Genomic DNA, 19678 nt, shown 5'->3' with positions numbered 1-19678 from the left:
ATCTAGGGCAGTAAAGGAAAAAATGTTTCAGATCACATGACTTTTTTATACCGTATAGTATCCATTTAATTTATCATCGTATTGAGAATCGCAAAGAAAGAATATGCCCTTTGTAGAACCTGAATAACAATAAAATTATATTTAGCTCAGTAAAAAATAATTTTAAGTCAAGATAACAAAATTATTTTTTCGACCTGAAAAAATTTCAGTTTCTAATTAAAACTGCAAAAAATTTTCTTGACCCAAACAAAATTTTTTTCTGAGTTTCTAAAAACTGATACTTGGTTAAGGTAGTATCTTCACGAAAAGCATATTTCAAGAAATTTATGAAATTTTTTTTATCGAAAGATAAATATATTAATAATTCACCACCAAAATTTCAGATCAATTCACCGAGCCGTTTTTAAGTAATTAATTATCCGGAAGATTTCATACTAACCTTAAAAGGTACGGAAGATTTCATACTAACTTTACCATCTCTCTATACCTCTACGTGTAAAAGATGCTATTTGGAAAATTAATTACTCAAAAACGGTGCGATGAATTGAAATTGATCTGAAATTTTGGTGGTGAATTATTAATGTATTTCTCTTTCGATAAAAAAAATTCCATAAGTTTCTTGAAATATGCTTTTCGTGGAGATACTACCTTAAAGTGTTTGTCAAAGTATACGGCCTGTACAATTTGATAATTAGTTACCCTTTGCTTAAATAATATGATTATTATAGTATTATTGTTAAAAAATTTTAAGATAAATTTATTTACAACAACATATTTCTAAAAGCTATTTTAATAAACTACAACATTAATAATGATAACAAGTAAGATGGTGCTTCTTCAGTCAGTCATTGTGGTCAGTAAGGCGAAGAACGAGTAGGAGCTCTTGATAATCTGTGTAAATTTTTAAATAAATACATTTTAAGCCCAACAAATAATAGAAAAATATATATAAGCAAAATCATACGGATATAAACGTTTCCATGGACATCGTGAAAAACGGACCTGCGTGTAGTTTTAATGGTCGCATTGTCTGTATCATCGATACGATCAACAACGGCTGAATATTTGAACCAAGTTCATTTTCCCAGCCTGACATCCATTGACTTGATAATAATGTCACCCTCTGTGTAACTCTAACAACTTTATTATTTTATCATTAATAAGCGATGGTAATTTTTCAAGATGATTAAACCTTTGTCTCTATTAACATTAAGACGTTTTTCTTATACTTTTATAAAAATTTATTTATTTTATTTCTAACCCAAATTTTCAGATAAATTAAAACTTGTTTTCTATTAATTTCATTCAAGATTTTTATTAATTGATTAAAAAAAAAATTTTAATGATAAGTTAATTTGAAGAAATTAATTTTATTTACAGTTCAATTTTAAAGTTCGTTCAAATTTTTCTACGAATAGTTTTTATTTTAATACGAGTTGAACGGCTTTTTGCTTTTCAAATGATCAAATCATGAAAAAAAAAAAAAAACCAATTGTGGGCTGTTTTACCGACGCTCAGCAGGCTTCGCGACAATTGAGTATAGTGTAGTCAAGAGACTAAAATTTCTTAAACGATATTAAGATTTGATTTCCAATACGATAATCCGAAAACGACCAAAAAAGAATTTAAAAAAAAAATTGAAGAAAAAAAAGAAATTTTTCGGAAGTTTTAATGTTTACCAGAGAGCAAGACGTTGAAAAATCTACACCATATATTATTTAAACACTTTTTTTTTTATATAAAAAATGTATATTTATCGACATTCAAATGTTTTCAATCGATCTAGCAATCATTTTTTCATCAAATAGTGTGATTTTTATTTCGTTTATGTACATATTATAATTATTAGATATTATTTAGTGTATCAAAATCCACAATTTACTTTTTAGGCGATATTAAAACATATACAGAAAAAAAATGTTCTTGAATCAAGTTTATAATTTTGAAGAATTTTATATTCTCGATTTGAGTAGAAAAATTCTTGATTTAAGGGGGTAAATACGTGTACAAGCTTAAAAAAATTCAATTTTTTTTTTATAAATCGCTTGTATAACTATTCCAAAATATAGATTTAAAATTTCAAGTCAAAATTCCTATTCGTTCAAAATTTATAAGCGATTTAGTAATTACTTCAATACTATTTTACATTAACTTTTTCTGTCACTTTTTTTTTCTCAAACGAGTTTTTTCAAAACTGTGTGCAGTCTAGCTCAAAGAGTTTTAAACCAATCATCTTGCGATATGGCTTATAATTTTCTTTATACAATTACCTTGAATATGAACCTCAATCGAAAGCGATATTTTTATTTAAACTATTTTTTTTTTAATAAACAATGTGTGAAAAAGTGGTAAAAAATCACGGCTTAATTTCGCAGCCCTCTAAAAAAATGCAAATTTTTACTTTTAACTTCCCGCTAAGAAAATCGAAGATTTTCGAAAAATCAGAGTTATTGTTTTCACCCCGTTTTGCAAAAATCGAGGTTTCAACAGATCTCGACGTTTTAAAGCCCTAAGAAGCTTCCCTGACTATTTTTACGATGATGTCCGTACGTCTGTATGTGTGTGTGTGTGTGTGTGTGTGTGTGTGTAAACCTCTTATAACTTTTGAACGGCTTGACCGATTTGATCGCAGTTGGTGTCATTCAAAAGGTCTTCGCCGAACTTAGATTTCCTGTAAGTTGGAACCGATTCGGACCAGTAGATTTTGAGAAATCGCAAAAAAAGTGAAAAAAAAAGTTGTTTTTTTTTTCATTTTTTTTAAATATCTCCGAATTGGCTTAACTGATCAACCTCAAAAACTAATCAGCTCTAAACCTTGAAAACCCGCATCGATCGCCACCAAAAGCGTCAGAATCGGTTGATGCGTTCGTGAGATATCGTTGTCGAAAAAAATCGAAAAAAGTGCTTTTTTGTAATAACTCCGAAATTTTTCATCAGATCAATTTTTTTGTTCCAAATTTTTTATATAGCTCAAAAAACTACATCGATCGCCGCCAACCGCGTGAAAATCGGTTGATTCATTCAAAAGTTATAGCAGTTTGAAAATTAAAAAAATTGTGTTTCATCGAACTTGGATAAGACTTTTAAGCTCGAAGAGCTTAAAAGCATAGGAAAGCTAGTTTTTTGAGCTCGGAGAGCTCGAAATAACTCATAAACTGTATTTTTGAGCTCGAAGAGCTCAAAAACATCATAAATGCAATTTTAAGCGCTTAGGTACGAAATGAGCAGGAAGTTGCAGGGATGGCCTTCAGGGTCAACCGTTTTCCTAATTTTTTTTTTTTAAATTGAGGTTCATATGGAAGATACACATATAAATGAAGTAATTTTTCTGTGCCATTGATTTCAAATAAAAATTGTGGCTTCCATACTGCACACAGATTGCTAAGTCGGATGACAACCTACGATGTGTATCAGCTGATATCTCCGCTATTTGTTCACTTATATTGTTGTTCAATACGAAAAAATACTCATAAATATATGTATGAAATAACCTGATCGTTTGAATAAATAATATTAATTTTTTATACCTTAAAAAAATTAATGAAAATCAACATGAAAATGGCCTTCTACACGTATTTCCCCCTTAAGGAAATTTTACTTGATTCTAGAATTTTTTGTCTTGATTCAAGACAATTACCCTCTTCAAAATTATATTCTTGGTTCAAGAATTTTTATCTTGAATCAAGTTAATTTTTTTTTCAGTGTACGCGCTTAGTTCATGCAATGTTTTACGGAATGATTACTTGGCTAAAAAAAATTTTTTTTTTAATTAACTTAATTTTCTTAATCAGTATACCTCGTACAGTAATTCATTGCCGAACCAGCACCAGTAGAGTAGCTGAGATAATGCTGCGCCCAAGTAGAGAACAAACTTCATTAAACTTGTCTTTGTGGTTGCGCCCTTTGATTATTAAATCATAATCAATTACATTTAAATTAATTACCTTAGAAAATAAACTCCAATGAATGTTACTCACCAAAACGGCTTGAAAACCAGTTAAGCAAATCATCGAGAAGCTTGCAAACAGCTGCATCAACATACTGCTGCTAAAGCAGGCGTTAAGTTCGTCAATTGTATCCAAGAGTCGCTGGTGATTCTTTATGCACCTTCTAAATCTCGCGACAAAACAATCGGTACTTCCTGTAATTTCTTTATCTTGTTCATCAAATGTGGAAAATGACAGAATTACGTCAGAATTTTCCTGACATTTAAGGTAAGTGGATTGATTATCCAGCCGGCAATTTTTATAATTCGCGGCAAGAATTATGCATTGGACATGGAGCCATCTCATTATTCCCAAGCCGACTGTGTCCATCATCAATATGGCCATCAGACCGTAGCTTACCGCGTAAATCTGCAGGCTGAACGCCAATTCGTGCATCGGGGACACTGTCGTGTTAAACGGGTAAAGAGCCCGTATTGGCAACGCACCGTCTTCAGTTGGGACGAAAAATATCAACGCGATAACCAAAAATCCTCCGAGTGTCACAAAAAAAGTGAACCCAAGGTCTTCGTAAAATTTGTTAGTTTCTAAAATTTCTTTCACTCCAGAATCTGAAAAAAAGTTTGGAAAATCCAAAAGTGCACGCCTCATAATCTCATTTTTCACAATAAAATTGATTAAAATAAAAGATAAAAAGACCATTCGGCAGCCGAAATGGAAGTAGATTTCATGATGAATAATAAAAATACTACTAGGGTTGCATACGAAAAAAAAAAAAAATAAATTTCTGTTTGATTAACCAACAATGACGTCAAAACGAATGCAAAAGTAAAATTTCATTAAATCTGTCTGAGAAAGCAGGTGATTTTTGGCCTAGACTGATAGTGAGGTACACAAATTAAAGCTTATTTAATAAGCTTTCAGATGCCATTTATAGAATTTTGATGAGATATCGCCTTCAATTGTAATTGCACGAAAATACGGTAAAAGTGAAAATTTTTGCGATTTTTGAAAATTGTTGAATTGCTATTATTCCTAAACTATTTAATTTGGAGAAATAAATAAGTACACAAATTGAAGCTTATTAAATAAGCTTTCAAATGCAATTTACAGAAGTCCGATAGGATATCGCGTCTCATTGTTATTGCACGGAAATAAGGTAAAAGTGAAAATTTTTTGCGATTTTTGAAAGTTTTTGAATTGCTCTGATTTTTAAACTAATCGACAAATTGGCTCATCTTAGAACAACCTCGGAAATCGTCCTAAGAATAAGTATGTTACGTTTTATTGGGATCCGTATAGAATTACGGGAGTTAGAGAAGAGACAATGCCGATTATATCGTATATATATACATATATATATATACTTTTGAACCATATGCATTTTCTGAATCCGCTTGACGAGCTGAGTCGAAATATAGCAAAATTTTTCAAAAGTTCCGTCATGAGAACCAATGCAATTTCTATGAAATCTACTAAAAAGTTAAAAAAAAAATTATTCCGGTACGATCATTTTTTCGACCAATTTCCTTGCCACATACACCCATTCATACACGGACGTCCAGAAAAGATTATGTTTAATGTTATTATTTACTATGTTAAACAAAAAAATTGTTATTGAAATATATTTTATGTGCCTGATAAATTATTTGAATTGATATAAGTGTACTCATATTAACCTGTAAGTGCAATATAAATAACAAAAAATCAATTTCAGTTTCGAGAAAACTGCTTTTTTTGAAATGTCGAGAGTAGAGCACAACCTCAACGCTTCGCTTATGAGGCGTGCGATATCATTTTTTCTGGATAAATACGTTTCTATTTTATTTTATTATTTTTTTTTTAATATCTTTTAAAGTATCAAAGTCAAAGCACTAATTTGGGTCATTAATATCAAAAAGGCGTATTTCAAATTACACGTCCTTTTGGTTCTGAAGAGCCAAGTTTATGATGAAAACATAAAAGTTATCGTAAATAAATAAAATTGTTAACTTTTCATATTTTATTTATTTACATAAAAAAATTTGCAATAATTAAATGAAAAAAAATAATTAAAAATCATCCTTACGATCTGTTTTAATATTTAATATTTTTGACTAAAAAAAAAAGAACAAAAATTATTTTTTATTTTCTTGAATTATTAAAATCTTACGTGATTAATTCTATGTAAAGAACAATGAATTATTATTACCGATTTTTTTTAAATATTGCAAAAAAATTTGAAAAATAAATCCCCTTAAAAAAGCATTCAAGCTCAAATAAAACTTCAATGTTATTTATTTTTAATATTTATTTTCTGCGAGTTTTAATTTTTTATTTTAAATTGTAAGTAGAAAATAAATTAACAATTAAAAAAAAATTATTCAAAAATTTAAGTTTTCTGAAACTCATGCTCACCGAAACGAGCAGGGATTGCTAGTACATTACAAAATAAGATAATGTCAATAATTAACCTTTTTACCTTCAGATTTTTTGAATTCATGAATCGGGCGATACGTTGCGTCCGTCAAGTTTTTAATTCTCTTGTGCTGGCGATGAAACTTGTACACTTTGAAAATAATAACAGATATTCCAGCGAGGTAGCATCCATCGTCGGTAGCGATCAAAAGATCATTTAAATTACCCATCAGATCTGCGGTTAATGTTCCTACAAAAATAGCCAGTGTAATAATGCCCAAAATATTCGAAATATTGTGGAGGAGCTTCAGACTGACTGGCGTCGACGAATCGAGGCTCCAAATACCGCACAACCTAAAAGATCTCAAAATTAATTACGTTGATTTTCAACAACAATGTCCTTAAATAAATTGTTAAAATTATTTTAAAAATAAAAAACAACACACAGTCTGGTGTGCCCTAAGACTTGACCTAAGTCCGGCTATCGCCATGCTTAGGACGGTTCGACGTGAATATATAGATCGAAGTTTCATTTTTGAAGTAAACTTTGTTTTATTTCATTGACGATACTGCTTCAAGAACTTGATAACATACTGCAAAAAATCCACAAGCCATCAATTTTGTTATATTGCTGAAAATTTATTTTTAAGACAATTTTCTTACATTATAATGTAAGCTATATAATTACCGCATTTTTTTCGATGAATTTTGCATCGGCTATTCATTATAACAGCTATAAGAAAATTAAGGGTTAAATCTGAGGGGGGTTGAGTTTTTTTTTTACTTACAAAAGGGGAAGTTAGGTGCAAAAATATATTGTATGATTGATTTTTTTCTTATGTGTTATGTAGGAAGCATTGTATTTTATTAACTTCGAAATAATGGCTTTAATTTTTTTATAGCCAGTTTGAACGCGAAAAATAGAATCTGAACATTTGAACGTTAGTAAACAGAGTGAATATATTAATTGAATTATATTATTTTAATTTAATAAAAAAAATTCATACTTGAACGAATTAATAATAAAGTTTTAATAAAAATACTTAAGTAATATTTTTTAAGTGTAAATTTGTGGACAATTGCATTTCAAGCTCTTGCTTGGAAAACTTAAAATTTGGATTGATGAAAAAAAAGTTTGAATCTAATAATAAAATCAACTAAATAATTGTTTCGATTGGAGTTTATTCTACTTGATATAAATTTATAAAATTAAAATAGTTAGAGGAATTTAATATTAATAATAAATTTTATTTATAATTACAAACTTCTTCGTATTAAAAATAATTTTCTCAACTGAAAAAAAAACTTTTCAAATTTACTTATCAATTGTCAGTCACTTTAGTAAGTAACGCAAAAAAAGAATACGAATTCTTCAAAACCTAAAAATAAAATTATCCATAATGAAAATTTATAAAATATTTTTATTATGCTATTGATTTTTTTTACCGCTGTAAATGTATGTAAAGACATATTGTAAAAGTTTCCAGCTTGAAGTTGCAAAATTTTTTGTGTTCTCATAAGTGAAATTATCATCAATGGTTTTAAACTTTTATTTATATGGTTCTCCCATCCGGATGACCACTGACCATATGTTAAGGAAGCACTCTGATAGATATACAACAATAAATCGTTATTCATTTCAAAATTTTTCTTTTAATTCTGTGAAAATTTTTTTTGCTGTGAAAATTATAGAAATGGTTATGTAAAAAATTACACGGTAATTTTATGCCATATTTACAATAGAACACTGTTAAATTCACAAGATTAGATCTGTAAAAATAACATACCCGGGAAAAAAAATTTTATGTCATTATAAGAGTTTTGGCACTATAAAATTTTATACAAATTCAAATAGTAAATTTTTTGAATGTAAAATCAAAAAAATTTGGAAAATCCAAGTGCACGCCTCATAACGCTCATTCATTTATTAAGAAAAAAATTAATTGTGTAATTGATTAAAAAAAAAAATTATAATTAAGTAATTTCTTAAGATAATTTTTTATTTTTTTTTTAAATATCGGCGCGCTTTTTTCTTATCATATGCGCACGCAGTCTAAAAAATCTAGATTAATCAAGTGGCGCCATAGTTTTCACGTGACAAATAAGAAAATTTCGTTTGGCTTTGTACAGTTGTATCGTAGTGAATTTTAATAGAAATTCAATTAAAAAAAAAAACTACGTAAACTAGGCCACTGATATGAAATACGGACCCAGTTCATCGAATTCTTAAACTAATAAAAAAGGTCCGGTTTTGAAATATCAGTTTGTTCGGGAGTAATCGTTGGTACATCCAAAATGGAGTGACATCCGGATGTCCACGTAAAATTTTTTTCAAAACGTTTTTTTTTTTTTTTTTTTTCAAAATAGCAACATTAAATGATTTTAGAAAGTAAAAGATGGTTTAATTTAAGTGTTTTTTCGGTGTACATCTACTTATATCATTGTATAAGTGTAATATGGTTGTGAAAGAGGCATTTAAAGATCACAAAATTGCTTGACCTTGACGAGCCGAGTATAAAGCATAACCTCAAGCGTTTCGCGCTATAGGGCGTGCAAAATTTCTATTACTAAATTAATATTTCCTTTCTTGTAAGTTAAATTAAATTTCCTTTTTTTTCTATATAAATTCAATATTTTTTCTATTTGTCTATTTGCAATGTAAAATTTACATATTTCCCAAAGTAAAATTGACATTTACTAGGTTGACAATTTATACCATGCAAAAAATATATTTAAAGAACTATAATTTTAACAGATTATTTGATAATTTTTATAGGACTTTTTTTCGCGTTACCTTATGGAGAAGTTCATTACCAAACCAACACCAGTTAAGTAATTGAGAAAACGCAGCACCGAGATAAAGAATAAATTTGAAAATATGTTCCTTTTCATTAGCACCCTAAAAAATAAAACCGATTTTTCTAAAGCTGTTTTTAAATTCAATTATTCTGTACTCACCAGTACAGCTTGAAATCCCGTCAAGCAAATCATAGAAAAACTAGCAAAAAGCTGCATTAACATACTCGAGCTAAAAATTTCATTCAGATGATCGACGACTATAATCAACCGCTGATGTTGTTTAATGCAGTACTTAAATTTATCGACAAAGTTCCCTTCAAGTTTCGAAGGATCGGTCTCATCAAACATCACGAAGGTATAATTCAATAACTTATCCTCATTCTCTGATCTATCAACATTCCTGCCGCAAGTCTCATAATTTCTTCTCAATATCACCAACTGACAATTAATCCACATGATAAGCGTGATGATAAGTTCATCCATAAAAACGATTGTCAACAAGCCGTAAAAAATACTGAAAGCCTGAACTGCAAACGCCAGCTCATGCATGGGCGCCACCGCAGTGTCAAAGGGGAACACAGCGCGGATAGGCAGCGCGCCATCTTGTTTGGGCACGAAAAAAGTTAGAGCTGCGGCCAGAAAACACCCGAGGACAATGAAAAATTTGTCCATCGAGTTTTCTAAAAAAGCTGTTCTTTTTATTAGTTTCCTTGCTTCGAGATCTGAAGGGTAAAATTTCATTTTAGTTTATTTTGATAATAAGTCATACCTTTGATTCATTTTAATGGATATTTATCATTAAAGCTCACCTGGTGATCGGCTAAGGATATCCATAGGTCTGTGGATCTCATCGACGAGTAATTTTATTCTTTCGTGGACGCTGTTAAACTTGTATAGTTTGAATATTATTACCGATATCCCGGCAATGTAGCAGCCATCATCGGTTAACACTGATAAGTCATTGTAATTTATTATAAGGTCGGCCGTCAGTGTGGAACCAAATATGAGGATCATTACAAATGATAAATGTTTGTAGCAGTAGTAACTCAATTTTAAACATGGCGACGAGTGATTGAGACTCCATATTCCTAATAATCTTTTTTCATTTATGTTTTTTAAATAAATAGTATATTCTCACAAGAAATAAACTTGATGTTAAATATTAAAATAATAGCATGAATAAATTATATGAAATTACACAGTTGAAATTTTTTTATCATTACGTTAAAAAAATTTTGTGTACAGTATAGGATAGGCGCTTATGTAAGAACTACAGAAAAAAATGTAATTGGAATTTTTAACCGTGTTAATGCAAATAAATATTGTTCTTACGAACATTCCGATTAAAAAATCTACATCAATAGCAGTGATTACGTCGGTAAATATTTTAAAAGTATCACTGTTATATATTAAATGTCACCAAAAAGAGTAATTTTAAAAAAAACTTTAGTTAAAAAATTCATAAACTCGCAAAAAATAATTATATGATTTTTACCTCAATCCGAATATTTTTAATTTAACTCCATTGCGGTGTTCTATGGGCACAACTTTCATATTCTTTATCTAAGAAACTATAAGTTGAGTGATCTCTCAGCGCAACATGTATTTTTATTTTTAGTTATAAAATAATTTACTTTACCACGAAAAATACTGTATGGACAATAAATTATAGGGTAATTTATTATAAGCAAGAAAAAAACTTCATCAAATATGTTCTGTACATTCGGCTTTACTCGGAAAATTACATGTTAGTTTACTCGGATATTAATCAATCGATATGCAATTACTATTATGTACACTAGGCAGACAGAAGCTAGAGTGTAGTAAAGGTAAATAATTTTTTTTTTTTAAATAAACCCGTACGAGTTGCTATTTTTTCCAGATTAAGAGGCCGTGATATCTTTCTTTTTTTTTTTTTATTATTGACATTTATACTATTATATTTCACGGTGTTTGTTTAGACGAAGAAATCATTTTTATCTTTGACTTATTTGTTGACGAGTTTTGTGAAAAATTAATAAAGGGGAGACTAACTTAAGACGAGTATGCGCTCATATTATCTAATGAAACGCGAGTATCAATGTGTGCATGCTAAGATTGTCTGAACATCGAGTTGAAAAAATTAATTTTATTATCAAGCTGATTTTTTCTAAAATGTATGTTCTTCACGATAAAAAATTTATTTTTTTTTTTTTAACAAGTCGAATTTGTACAAAAAAATAAAAAATTACAGTTGTTTCCAGATTTTTAATAATAATACACTGATAGAAGGATTTAATACGGAGCACTAAAGTGAATTAGTAGTATATATATATATATATATATATATATATATATATATATTTATGTCTTTTCTCAGTGAAGTTTAGTTTACATTTTGTAATTCGTCTATTATTGATATGTTAAAAACTTGTTTAATTTTAAATTTTATAAATGTCTCAAACAAAAAAATATAATTTAATGAGATTCTTTTCTTTATAATACCTTATATTTTTACTTAAAATTATTTATTTATTTATCTAATTATTTTTATTTATTTTAAGTTAAAAAGTTGAGTTACATGCTAAAATTAGTTAAAAAATTAATTTCTTTGATACCAATAAACGATTTATTGAGTACCAATAAATCATTTGTTAAATACTTCTAAATATTAATTTGGTGGAACTAAATGGGTTTTAATAAATGATTTATAATACCTATTACTAAATATTTGGTAGTGAAAGGTTTGTTACTAAATCATTTAGTATCTGTTGCTAAATCTTATTAAATAGAACTAAATCCTTCTATCAGCGTAACTCGAAATAGAATTGAACTTGCGACTTACCGTTCTAGGTACCGATGCTTTTTCCGAAAGGTCACGTATCTTCTTCTTTTTCTTCTTACAGACAATGACAGGAACATCGTTTACCACGTAATTAATTATAATCTTGGGTATATTTATTTAAGTGATTTATATTATTGAATACTGTGAAATTAGTATTCTTTTAATTAGATACTCATTACCGAATTCGACCAACCAAATCAGTACTACTGGAAACTTCGATTAAAGACACTTTAAAAGCAAGTAACAAGGTTTTTTTTGTAGGAAGATATCGATTAAATTATATTTAATATTGTTAATAATGTAATATTGCTCTTAATCCTAAAAAAAAACATTGTGGTACAATGAGTACAGACAGAAGTCATTTAAAATAACTATTTATTGTTAAGTATATGTGTACAGTGAACACGTAGATTTCCATTAATTGTTGACTAAACTTAATTAGTCATTCGATTTCTAAATAATATTGAGTTCTACAGGTTAATCATCTTTACTCATCACCACTGTGCACCGTATTAAGTATAGCAAAGTATGAGTAGGATTTCTGAATCACCTGAGAACAAAATACACAGCAAAAAATTTTTCGTCAGAGTGTAAAGTGTTGAAATTTGTGTGTTGAATATTACACTCTAGTGTGTAGAATTTAACATTCTAGTGTGCTAAATCATTAAATTTTATGTTAACTACTTAATTTATAGAAACAATTGCGGTTTTTGATGTGATCATTTTTATTTGTACATTGTATACAGAAAAAAAAATTATCTTTAATCAAGTAATATCTTCTTTAACTCAGAAAATTTTTAGATAGAAGGCTGACTTAATGTCTATCTATATATGTATGTAATAACTTTTTGAAGACTTGATCGCTTGAAACACGGTTTACGGCATTCAAAAAAGTTTTTTTGTCTTTGGATTTCATGGAAATTTAAATCACTTCGAATGGATAGATTTTGAGAAATCTCAAAAATAATATTTTCAAAAAAATGTTTTTTTGTCAATAACTTTTAAACTAGCGATCAATTCCGAAATCTAATCAGCTCTACACGGAAAAAAGTAAAGTGTAATATTCACTCGGATTCCGGTTAATTTTTATAGTTTCAAACAGTAAAGCGGACATCGGGGTGGCAAAAATATAAATATTACAGAACTTAATGTAGAAAGTATAAAAGCCACAATTTATAATTTAATATCCAAAATAAGTGATTAGTAGCTGTCACTATAGTAAATAACGACTCTTTCATCTTAAAAAATTACAGTTTCAAACAGTAAAAATTGCCATTTCAATATATAGTTCATATTATGAGGAGAAAGGAAACTCAGATGAAAGAGAAGGGGGTCCCACTCTGGAAGAATTTAACATTTGAAGCAGTAAAAATTATACTTTTAAAATATACATTTTACCAGTCCAAGCAAGTCAATAATTACAGTTTGATTTTTAGCGTTGCGTTTAAAATTTACCATTTTAATTTATAAATATTGACGTTGCTTGTATTAGAAATTTACTAACTTTATTTCATACTTTTGACATATCATAAGATCATTTTTTAGGTACGAAATGATAAATATCAAAGTCTGAATTCTTAATTATTATACTTTAACATTTTAGACATTAACATAGCGAATATTACTGCTTGAAATAGTATTTTCTTCCACGTAAAGAGTAAATTGTAACGTTTAAATGGTAAATATTATATAGTGAATAGTAAAATCACGATTCTACTGTTTGAAATGGTAATTTTTAGCAGTTGATCATTAATTATTATAAATCGACTTTTATTTATTACAGTTTACTTTTTTCCGTTCAAACTTAAAAAAACAACATTCATTGCCGCAAAACGCATGACAATGGATAGATTCGTTTAATTATTAAGATTCATTATTGTCGAAAAATTTAGAGAAAAGTGTTTTTTTCAGATAACTTTAAAATTTCTTCTCAGCTGGTTTTTAAACTATTAAGTTGATGATATTAAGTGTTTAAAACTGCTTGAAACGCCACCAAGTTCGTAAAAATCGGTCGATTCATTTGAAAGATATTTAATTTAAGAAAAAAAAAAACGTGTTTTTCGAATAAAATTTTTAAATTCTTCATCAATAAGTGAAATTTGTAGTGGTATGCATTCGAAATTGCAGAAAATTTTTTTTTTTTATATAGATATTAAATGTTAAATATAATATAATATGATTCTTATTTCTAAGTAAGTTGCCAGAGACAGTATGAAAAATTTTCCTACTGTTATTTGCAATGGCTTTTTACTTCTAATCAATGAATTTATAAGATTTCGCACTTCTATATTACCTTCACTCTCCCAACCCGAGTTATATTGACTTTGATGAATTTTTTCCGTCTGTCATAAAATACAAACAATTATTATCCGTAATATAATAATTTGTAGTAGTAATAATAACAATAGTTAGAGTAAATACTTCGTTCAATATCAAATTTCCAAAAAGACACCAAAAACCTAGGTGACATAATTCAGCTAACATTAAAATAGCAGTATTTGAATAAACGGCAGTTGATTGTCTGTTCTGAAAAAGAATAAATAATTATAATAAACTGTACAATGTACGAAATTCTAAGATAAAAGAAAATACATGATTGACTACTAGGGTGATTCAAAAAAACTTTTTAATTTTTTTTTTTTAACTCTTACCCTCTCAAATGTTTCTATTTGATATAAAAAAAATCCTCACCAAACACGAGCCCTATAGCTCAACTCTAAGGGGTCGCTTTTTTTATTTTAGTTTCTCATTTAATTAACATGGGAAAAATTCTTTTTTGTTTTAAATTGAATTTACACATAATTTACGCAATTTTTTACAAAAAACGCTTTTATTTTTAAATCGTTAAAAATGACGCTCGAAGTTAAAATTTTAGCTCAATTTTTTTTTTGTATAATACATAGTAATCATCTTAAAAAATTCTGAAATATAGAAGGGTGTTTTTTTTTTCAAAAATATCAATTTTTGAATTTCAAAAAAAAATTTTTTTTTGTTTTTTGCAATTTCTAAATAAGGTAAAGTTATGCAGAAACATAGTATTGTAATTTTGAGGATTAAAACTTGAATTCATCACGTGGAAATATTGAATAATAAATTAATTTCAACTTTTTTTTTCATTTTCCATGCGTTAAGAATGTTAATACACTTAATAAAAAAGCGGTGTTAAAATGGACTCATTTTAACACCGCTATGTAACACCTGTGTATTAACACCGGTGTAGCAGTGCTCTTTTGCGCTGTTAAAAATCCGGTGTAATATCGGTGTAACAGTAGAACAAATTTACACCGTATCGGAGTATTTCTGAGCAAGGCCTCGTGACGTTGTCAAAATTATTTGGCAACGCAGGTAAGCTCAAAGATTCGGGGACTAGACTAGACAGACGAACGAACGAGACTCTTGTAAGGAGGGATAAGTGTTATGGCTCAAACAGGTCTTACGGCTGTACCTCCCCGCATGGGCCCCGCTGGTAACTGGTCGAGTTGTCATTATATTACCGATCAGGCTAACGCAGTCGTTGAATGGGTTGATACAGTTAACTGAGTACGAGGACAGATTGACATTAAATTCAACTCAATTCACATCTGTCCTATGATAGCGTAAATGCTTGAGGGCAGGGTTTTTCCTTGCCGGCAAACTTGGCTGTGTATTTCCTATGTGAGGGTAGGATAGATATACGTGCGTGTATAGCTCTTTTGAGCCCAGGAAACGGCCTCTTCGGAGGTAGGCGAAAGCCTCGCTATATATTCTTCGTATCGGAGTATGAATATTACATGATCCATGAAACACAATTAATATTCAATATTTATCAAAATGAGACAAGTAACATTTATTTAAGAATTTTCAATTTATAAAATTACGCAGAAATTGATTTAATGAATGTTATACAACAAGTTAAATAATATTTACAATATTAATTGTTTAGGAACAATATAATAATTATTTTTATCGTAACCATAATGTTTCTCATAATATAATGGATGTTTTAAACATGTTAAAATAAATAATTTGATAACTTTACTTTTTTTTTCCAGATATTTCATTTGCACATAAACTCATATTGTAACACATAGTCTCGTATAGCTTACACAACAGCATTATATTATCATTATAAAAGAAAATTCTTTGAATTTCACCGTAAATACCCGTGTAAAAAAATCGTCTTAAAATTGTCTTAAAATTGTCATTCGTTTAAGATCTTAAACGTGACACAAACTAAGACTATTTTAAGGCTCTTTTAAGACGCCAAAAAAAAAAAATTCCGAGAGCAGATTTTTGTAAATTTGGTTCTCGAATTTGTTGTGAAAATTAATTTTTAGACATATTTTAGACGATTTTACGGCTTTCTAACCGCAATATTTTTGAATAAGATGTTTTTAAATTGAATTTAAAATTGTTAAAAAATTATTTTCTGATAATTTTAAGACTTTTTTAAGACGTTCCGTTTTAATGTTCCGGGGCTCTGTCTCTGTTAGCCCATCTTAAAATAGTCTAAATTTTTTTTTAAGATTTTTTTAAGAATAATTTAAAATAATTTTAAGACGCTCCATAATAATTTTCTGGAGCTGTCACGGTGATATCTTAAAATAGCCTAAAAATTTTGTAATAATTATTTTGATTTTTTTAAGACTATTTTAAGATTTTTTCAAGACGATTTTAAGATTTTTTTGAGACTATTTTAAGATTTAAGTCTTAAAATAATTTTTAAATAGTCTTAAAAAAAATATTAAAAAATTTTTAGGCTATTTTCAGATGACATCACAGTGACAGCTCCGGAAAATTATTATGGAGCGTTTTTAAATTGTCTTAAAATTATCTTAAATTTGTCTTTAAAAAATCTTAAAAAAAAATTTAGACTATTTTAAGATGAGCTAACAGCGACAGAGCCCCGGAACATTAAAACGGAACGTCTTAAAATTGTCAGATAATAATTTTTTTCTCCCCTCCGGGCGGAAAGCGTTAATTTTCCGCCCGCTGCGCTAAATGAAAATGCCGCTTTCTGCCTCCGTCGAGGAGAAAAATAGTATTCACACCACGGGCAGGAAATAAGAAAGCCTCAGATCACATGTTTGTCGACCTCGGCTTCGCCTCGGTCAACAATTACATGTAATCTGAGACATTTCTTATTTTCCTGCCCTAGGTAAGAAATATACTATTAACAATTTTAAATTCAATTCAATAACATCTTACTAAAAAATATTGCGGTTAGAAAGTCGTAAAATCGTCTAAAAAATGTCTAAAAATTAATTTTCACAACAAATTCGAGAACAAAATTTTCAAAAATCTGCTCTCGGAATTTTTTTTTTGGAGTCTTAAAAGAGTCTTAAAATAGTCTTAGTTTGTGTCACGTTTAAGATCTTAAACGAACGACAGTTTTAAGACAATTTTAAGACGATTTTTTTTTACGCGGGTGGGTAATTCGTAAATTCTTAAATTGTCCCAAAAACGTCCTAAAATTGTCCAAAAAATTTTTCATCCATTAATTTCGGGACAAATCTACAGTTGTGCAAAAATAAATTATCTCTATGAAAATCGTTTAAAAAACGTTCAAAATTATCGTAAAATTGTTCTAAAAATGTTTCAAATTTTTTGTAAAAACACTCTTAAACTGTCCAAGAAATGTTCCAAAATTGTCTCAAAAATATCCGAAAAATGTCTCAAAAGTATTCAAAATTTGTTCTCAAGTAGTTAAAAAAATGTTTTAAGATTATTCAAAAAAGGTTCCACATAAGTTTTGAGGACAAAATTTCAACTAAATTGCTTCAAATAAATTGCATTGATTCTAAAATTATATTAGAAGTATTCCGAAAATCTTAAAAAAAATACTTAAAAGTTATGAAATTATTACTAAAATGCACTATTTTGAAGTTTTCGATTATTTATATGATGTCCCGGAATGCTCCGGGTCCATTTTTACATCGAAATTTTTTACAGTGTATTTATTTTAATTAAAAATTTTTATCTAATTAATATTTTATTATTTTAAACTTTCTAAATTAAATATTAACTTTTTTTGATTATTTATTTTTAATTATTAAACATAAAAAGTTTAATTATAAAAATTGTGTTAATTAAAATATTATCAACTCTGGAAAATTTATAACACCGATTTAACACCGAAAAAAAAAAATTTACACCGCGAATGATGTTAGTGCTACACCGATTTCGGTGTTGAATTTAATACCGGAATTTTCAACACCGTACACCGCATGGACTCACACCGGTTTTTTTTTACAGTGTAATAAATGATTTTATTTACGTATCCAAAATCCCTATTTATCCGCAATAGAGTTAATATTTAATGATATTTTTTATTTACATTTACCTCTTTCTAGTGCATACTAACTTAAATAATTATAACTTTCGATCGGCGGAGGATTTATGCTTTCACAAATGAATTTCATATCATAATATTCGAGTTTTTTTTCTACAAACAAAGGGGAGTTTACGGTTTATAGTTAGAGCTTGTGTTTTTAGAAAAATAAAAGAAAAATACAATGCAGTATTCTGAGTAATATTGAAAATAATTCAGTATTCATTTTAGAATATTAAAAACACACGAGAATTCTTGTTTAATGGACATTATTCATCATAAAATTCAAAATTTCATATTAAAACAAATGTAAATTTTATTTTTATTATATTGAGCGCCTAAAAATAAAAACTCGTTTATTTTAGCACTTAATTATTTTTAAAAATAATTAATACTAAAAATATTTTTTGGTTATTAATTATAAATATTATTTTATTTTATTGAAGCCTTACACCAAAATCTGTTACCTTTCTTTTATATATATATATATATATATATATATATATATATATATATATATATATATATATATATATATATATATATGAAGGTAAAACTACACAATATGATCTATAATTCGTGATTGCCATATTCAGATAGGAAACAGGCTTGCACGAAAAGTGACTAGTGTTATTCCAGAGAAACTACTTTCGGTGTCTTGTCTCATAAGCACAAGAGTGACTAAAAATTAAATCTTTGTTTGCATTTTTCTAGCTTCTGGATTTAGAAAACAAATTAATTTTTTGGTGCCGCGCTGACGAGTATTGTTTCCAACTATAAAAAAAAATTAATTGGTTAATCTTGTTACTTATTACTATCCTGTGTAAAAAATTAAAATGGTGTATAACGTATCAGGTAATAGATAAAAATCTGTACCTGTACGTGAAGAGGAGCTGATAATGCGAATACGACACAGTCAGCGACATCCTTAGGCTCAATCTGTGTAAGCTTTCGTAAAAGTTTATTGAACACCACTGAGTCACCGGTAATTTTTGTAGCCACAAGTCCTGGATAGATACTCTGTGAAATAAAAAATTTCATCAATATAAATTTATAAAATAATACACAATAAACTCTACGCGAGCTATCGGCGTAAGGTTAAAATCCTCATTATGGACACTCTGTTTAATTTTATTATTTCATTGATAAATTCTGTTGATAATTACAATTGGTAATATTTTATAACAATTTTTAATATTTTTTAAATGGAAAAATAGTAATAACGTTTGGAAAGTTTAAAAATCCACGCCTCATAATGCTCGTTTAATTTTACCCATGCTTGGCTTGAGTTTAATCTTTATTTATATATATTACATCCAAATAGATATACAAAAGACAGGAAGTTAAAAATCAAAATAAAATTTGTGATTGGACATACACAGAGAAAAATTAATACTATTTACT

At 28.2% G+C, this 19678-nt stretch overlaps 3 protein-coding genes across 6 annotated transcripts in view; all 3 read right to left on the bottom strand.

Annotated features, from left to right (window-relative positions):
- Positions 1–782: 782 nt before the first annotated feature.
- Positions 783–7180, bottom strand: LOC123262124 (odorant receptor 13a-like). Of its 3 annotated transcripts, XM_044724205.1 has the most exons (6): positions 6813–7180; positions 6406–6695; positions 3978–4555; positions 3797–3901; positions 965–1123; positions 783–891 (listed from the first exon to the last, which is right to left on the bottom strand). In XM_044724205.1, the coding sequence occupies exons 1-6, from the start codon at positions 6872–6874 to the stop codon at positions 838–840; spliced, it is 1248 nt and encodes a 415-aa protein (XP_044580140.1). In that variant the 5' UTR covers positions 6875–7180; the 3' UTR covers positions 783–837. The 3 variants fall into 3 exon arrangements, with proteins under 3 accessions (XP_044580140.1, XP_044580142.1, XP_044580141.1); XM_044724207.1 differs by lacking the exon at positions 783–891 and having other exon boundaries at positions 989–1133; XM_044724206.1 differs by lacking the exon at positions 783–891 and having other exon boundaries at positions 1002–1133; positions 3797–4555.
- A 407-nt stretch (positions 7181–7587) lies between these two features.
- Positions 7588–10267, bottom strand: LOC123262126 (odorant receptor 13a-like). 2 transcript variants are annotated; one of them, XM_044724213.1, is made up of 5 exons: positions 9950–10267; positions 9300–9862; positions 9136–9240; positions 7788–7946; positions 7588–7720 (listed from the first exon to the last, which is right to left on the bottom strand). In XM_044724213.1, exons 1-5 carry the CDS (start codon positions 10152–10154, stop codon positions 7664–7666), a joined length of 1089 nt encoding a protein of 362 aa, XP_044580148.1. In that variant the 5' UTR covers positions 10155–10267; the 3' UTR covers positions 7588–7663. The 2 variants fall into 2 exon arrangements, with proteins under 2 accessions (XP_044580148.1, XP_044580147.1); XM_044724212.1 differs by having other exon boundaries at positions 7595–7946.
- An 8787-nt stretch (positions 10268–19054) lies between these two features.
- Positions 19055–19678, bottom strand: part of LOC123260454 (peroxisomal hydratase-dehydrogenase-epimerase-like) — a 48476-nt gene continuing 47852 nt past the window's right edge. The window contains exon 11 of the mRNA XM_044721555.1: positions 19055–19294. Coding sequence (XP_044577490.1) covers positions 19106–19294 — 189 coding nt within the window. The 3' untranslated portion in view covers positions 19055–19105. The remainder of the gene's footprint in view (positions 19295–19678) is intronic.

Source organism: Cotesia glomerata, linkage group LG3 (assembly GCF_020080835.1).
Source record: "Cotesia glomerata isolate CgM1 linkage group LG3, MPM_Cglom_v2.3, whole genome shotgun sequence".
NCBI classification, from domain to species: domain Eukaryota; kingdom Metazoa; phylum Arthropoda; class Insecta; order Hymenoptera; family Braconidae; genus Cotesia; species Cotesia glomerata.
This window is presented reverse-complemented; position numbering and strand designations above follow the sequence as displayed.

Excerpts from the sequence above, each read along its gene's own strand:
- LOC123262124 (XM_044724205.1), bottom strand. The coding sequence starts at position 6,874 with ATGAAACTTCGATCTATATATTCACGTCGAACCGTCCTAAGCATGGCG. Across the intron at positions 4,556-6,405 it reads TGAATTCAAAAAATCTGAAG|ATTCTGGAGTGAAAGAAATT; the intron begins GTAAAAAGGTTA and ends ACTTTTTTTCAG. Across the intron at positions 3,902-3,977 it reads CTGGTTTTCAAGCCGTTTTG|GGCGCAACCACAAAGACAAG; the intron begins GTGAGTAACATT and ends TAATAATCAAAG.
- LOC123262126 (XM_044724212.1), bottom strand. The coding sequence starts at position 10,154 with ATGATCCTCATATTTGGTTCCACACTGACGGCCGACCTTATAATAAAT. Across the intron at positions 9,863-9,949 it reads TATCCTTAGCCGATCACCAG|ATCTCGAAGCAAGGAAACTA; the intron begins GTGAGCTTTAAT and ends TTTACCCTTCAG. Across the intron at positions 7,947-9,135 it reads GTAATGAACTTCTCCATAAG|AGTGCTTCCTTAACATATGG; the intron begins GTAACGCGAAAA and ends TATATCTATCAG.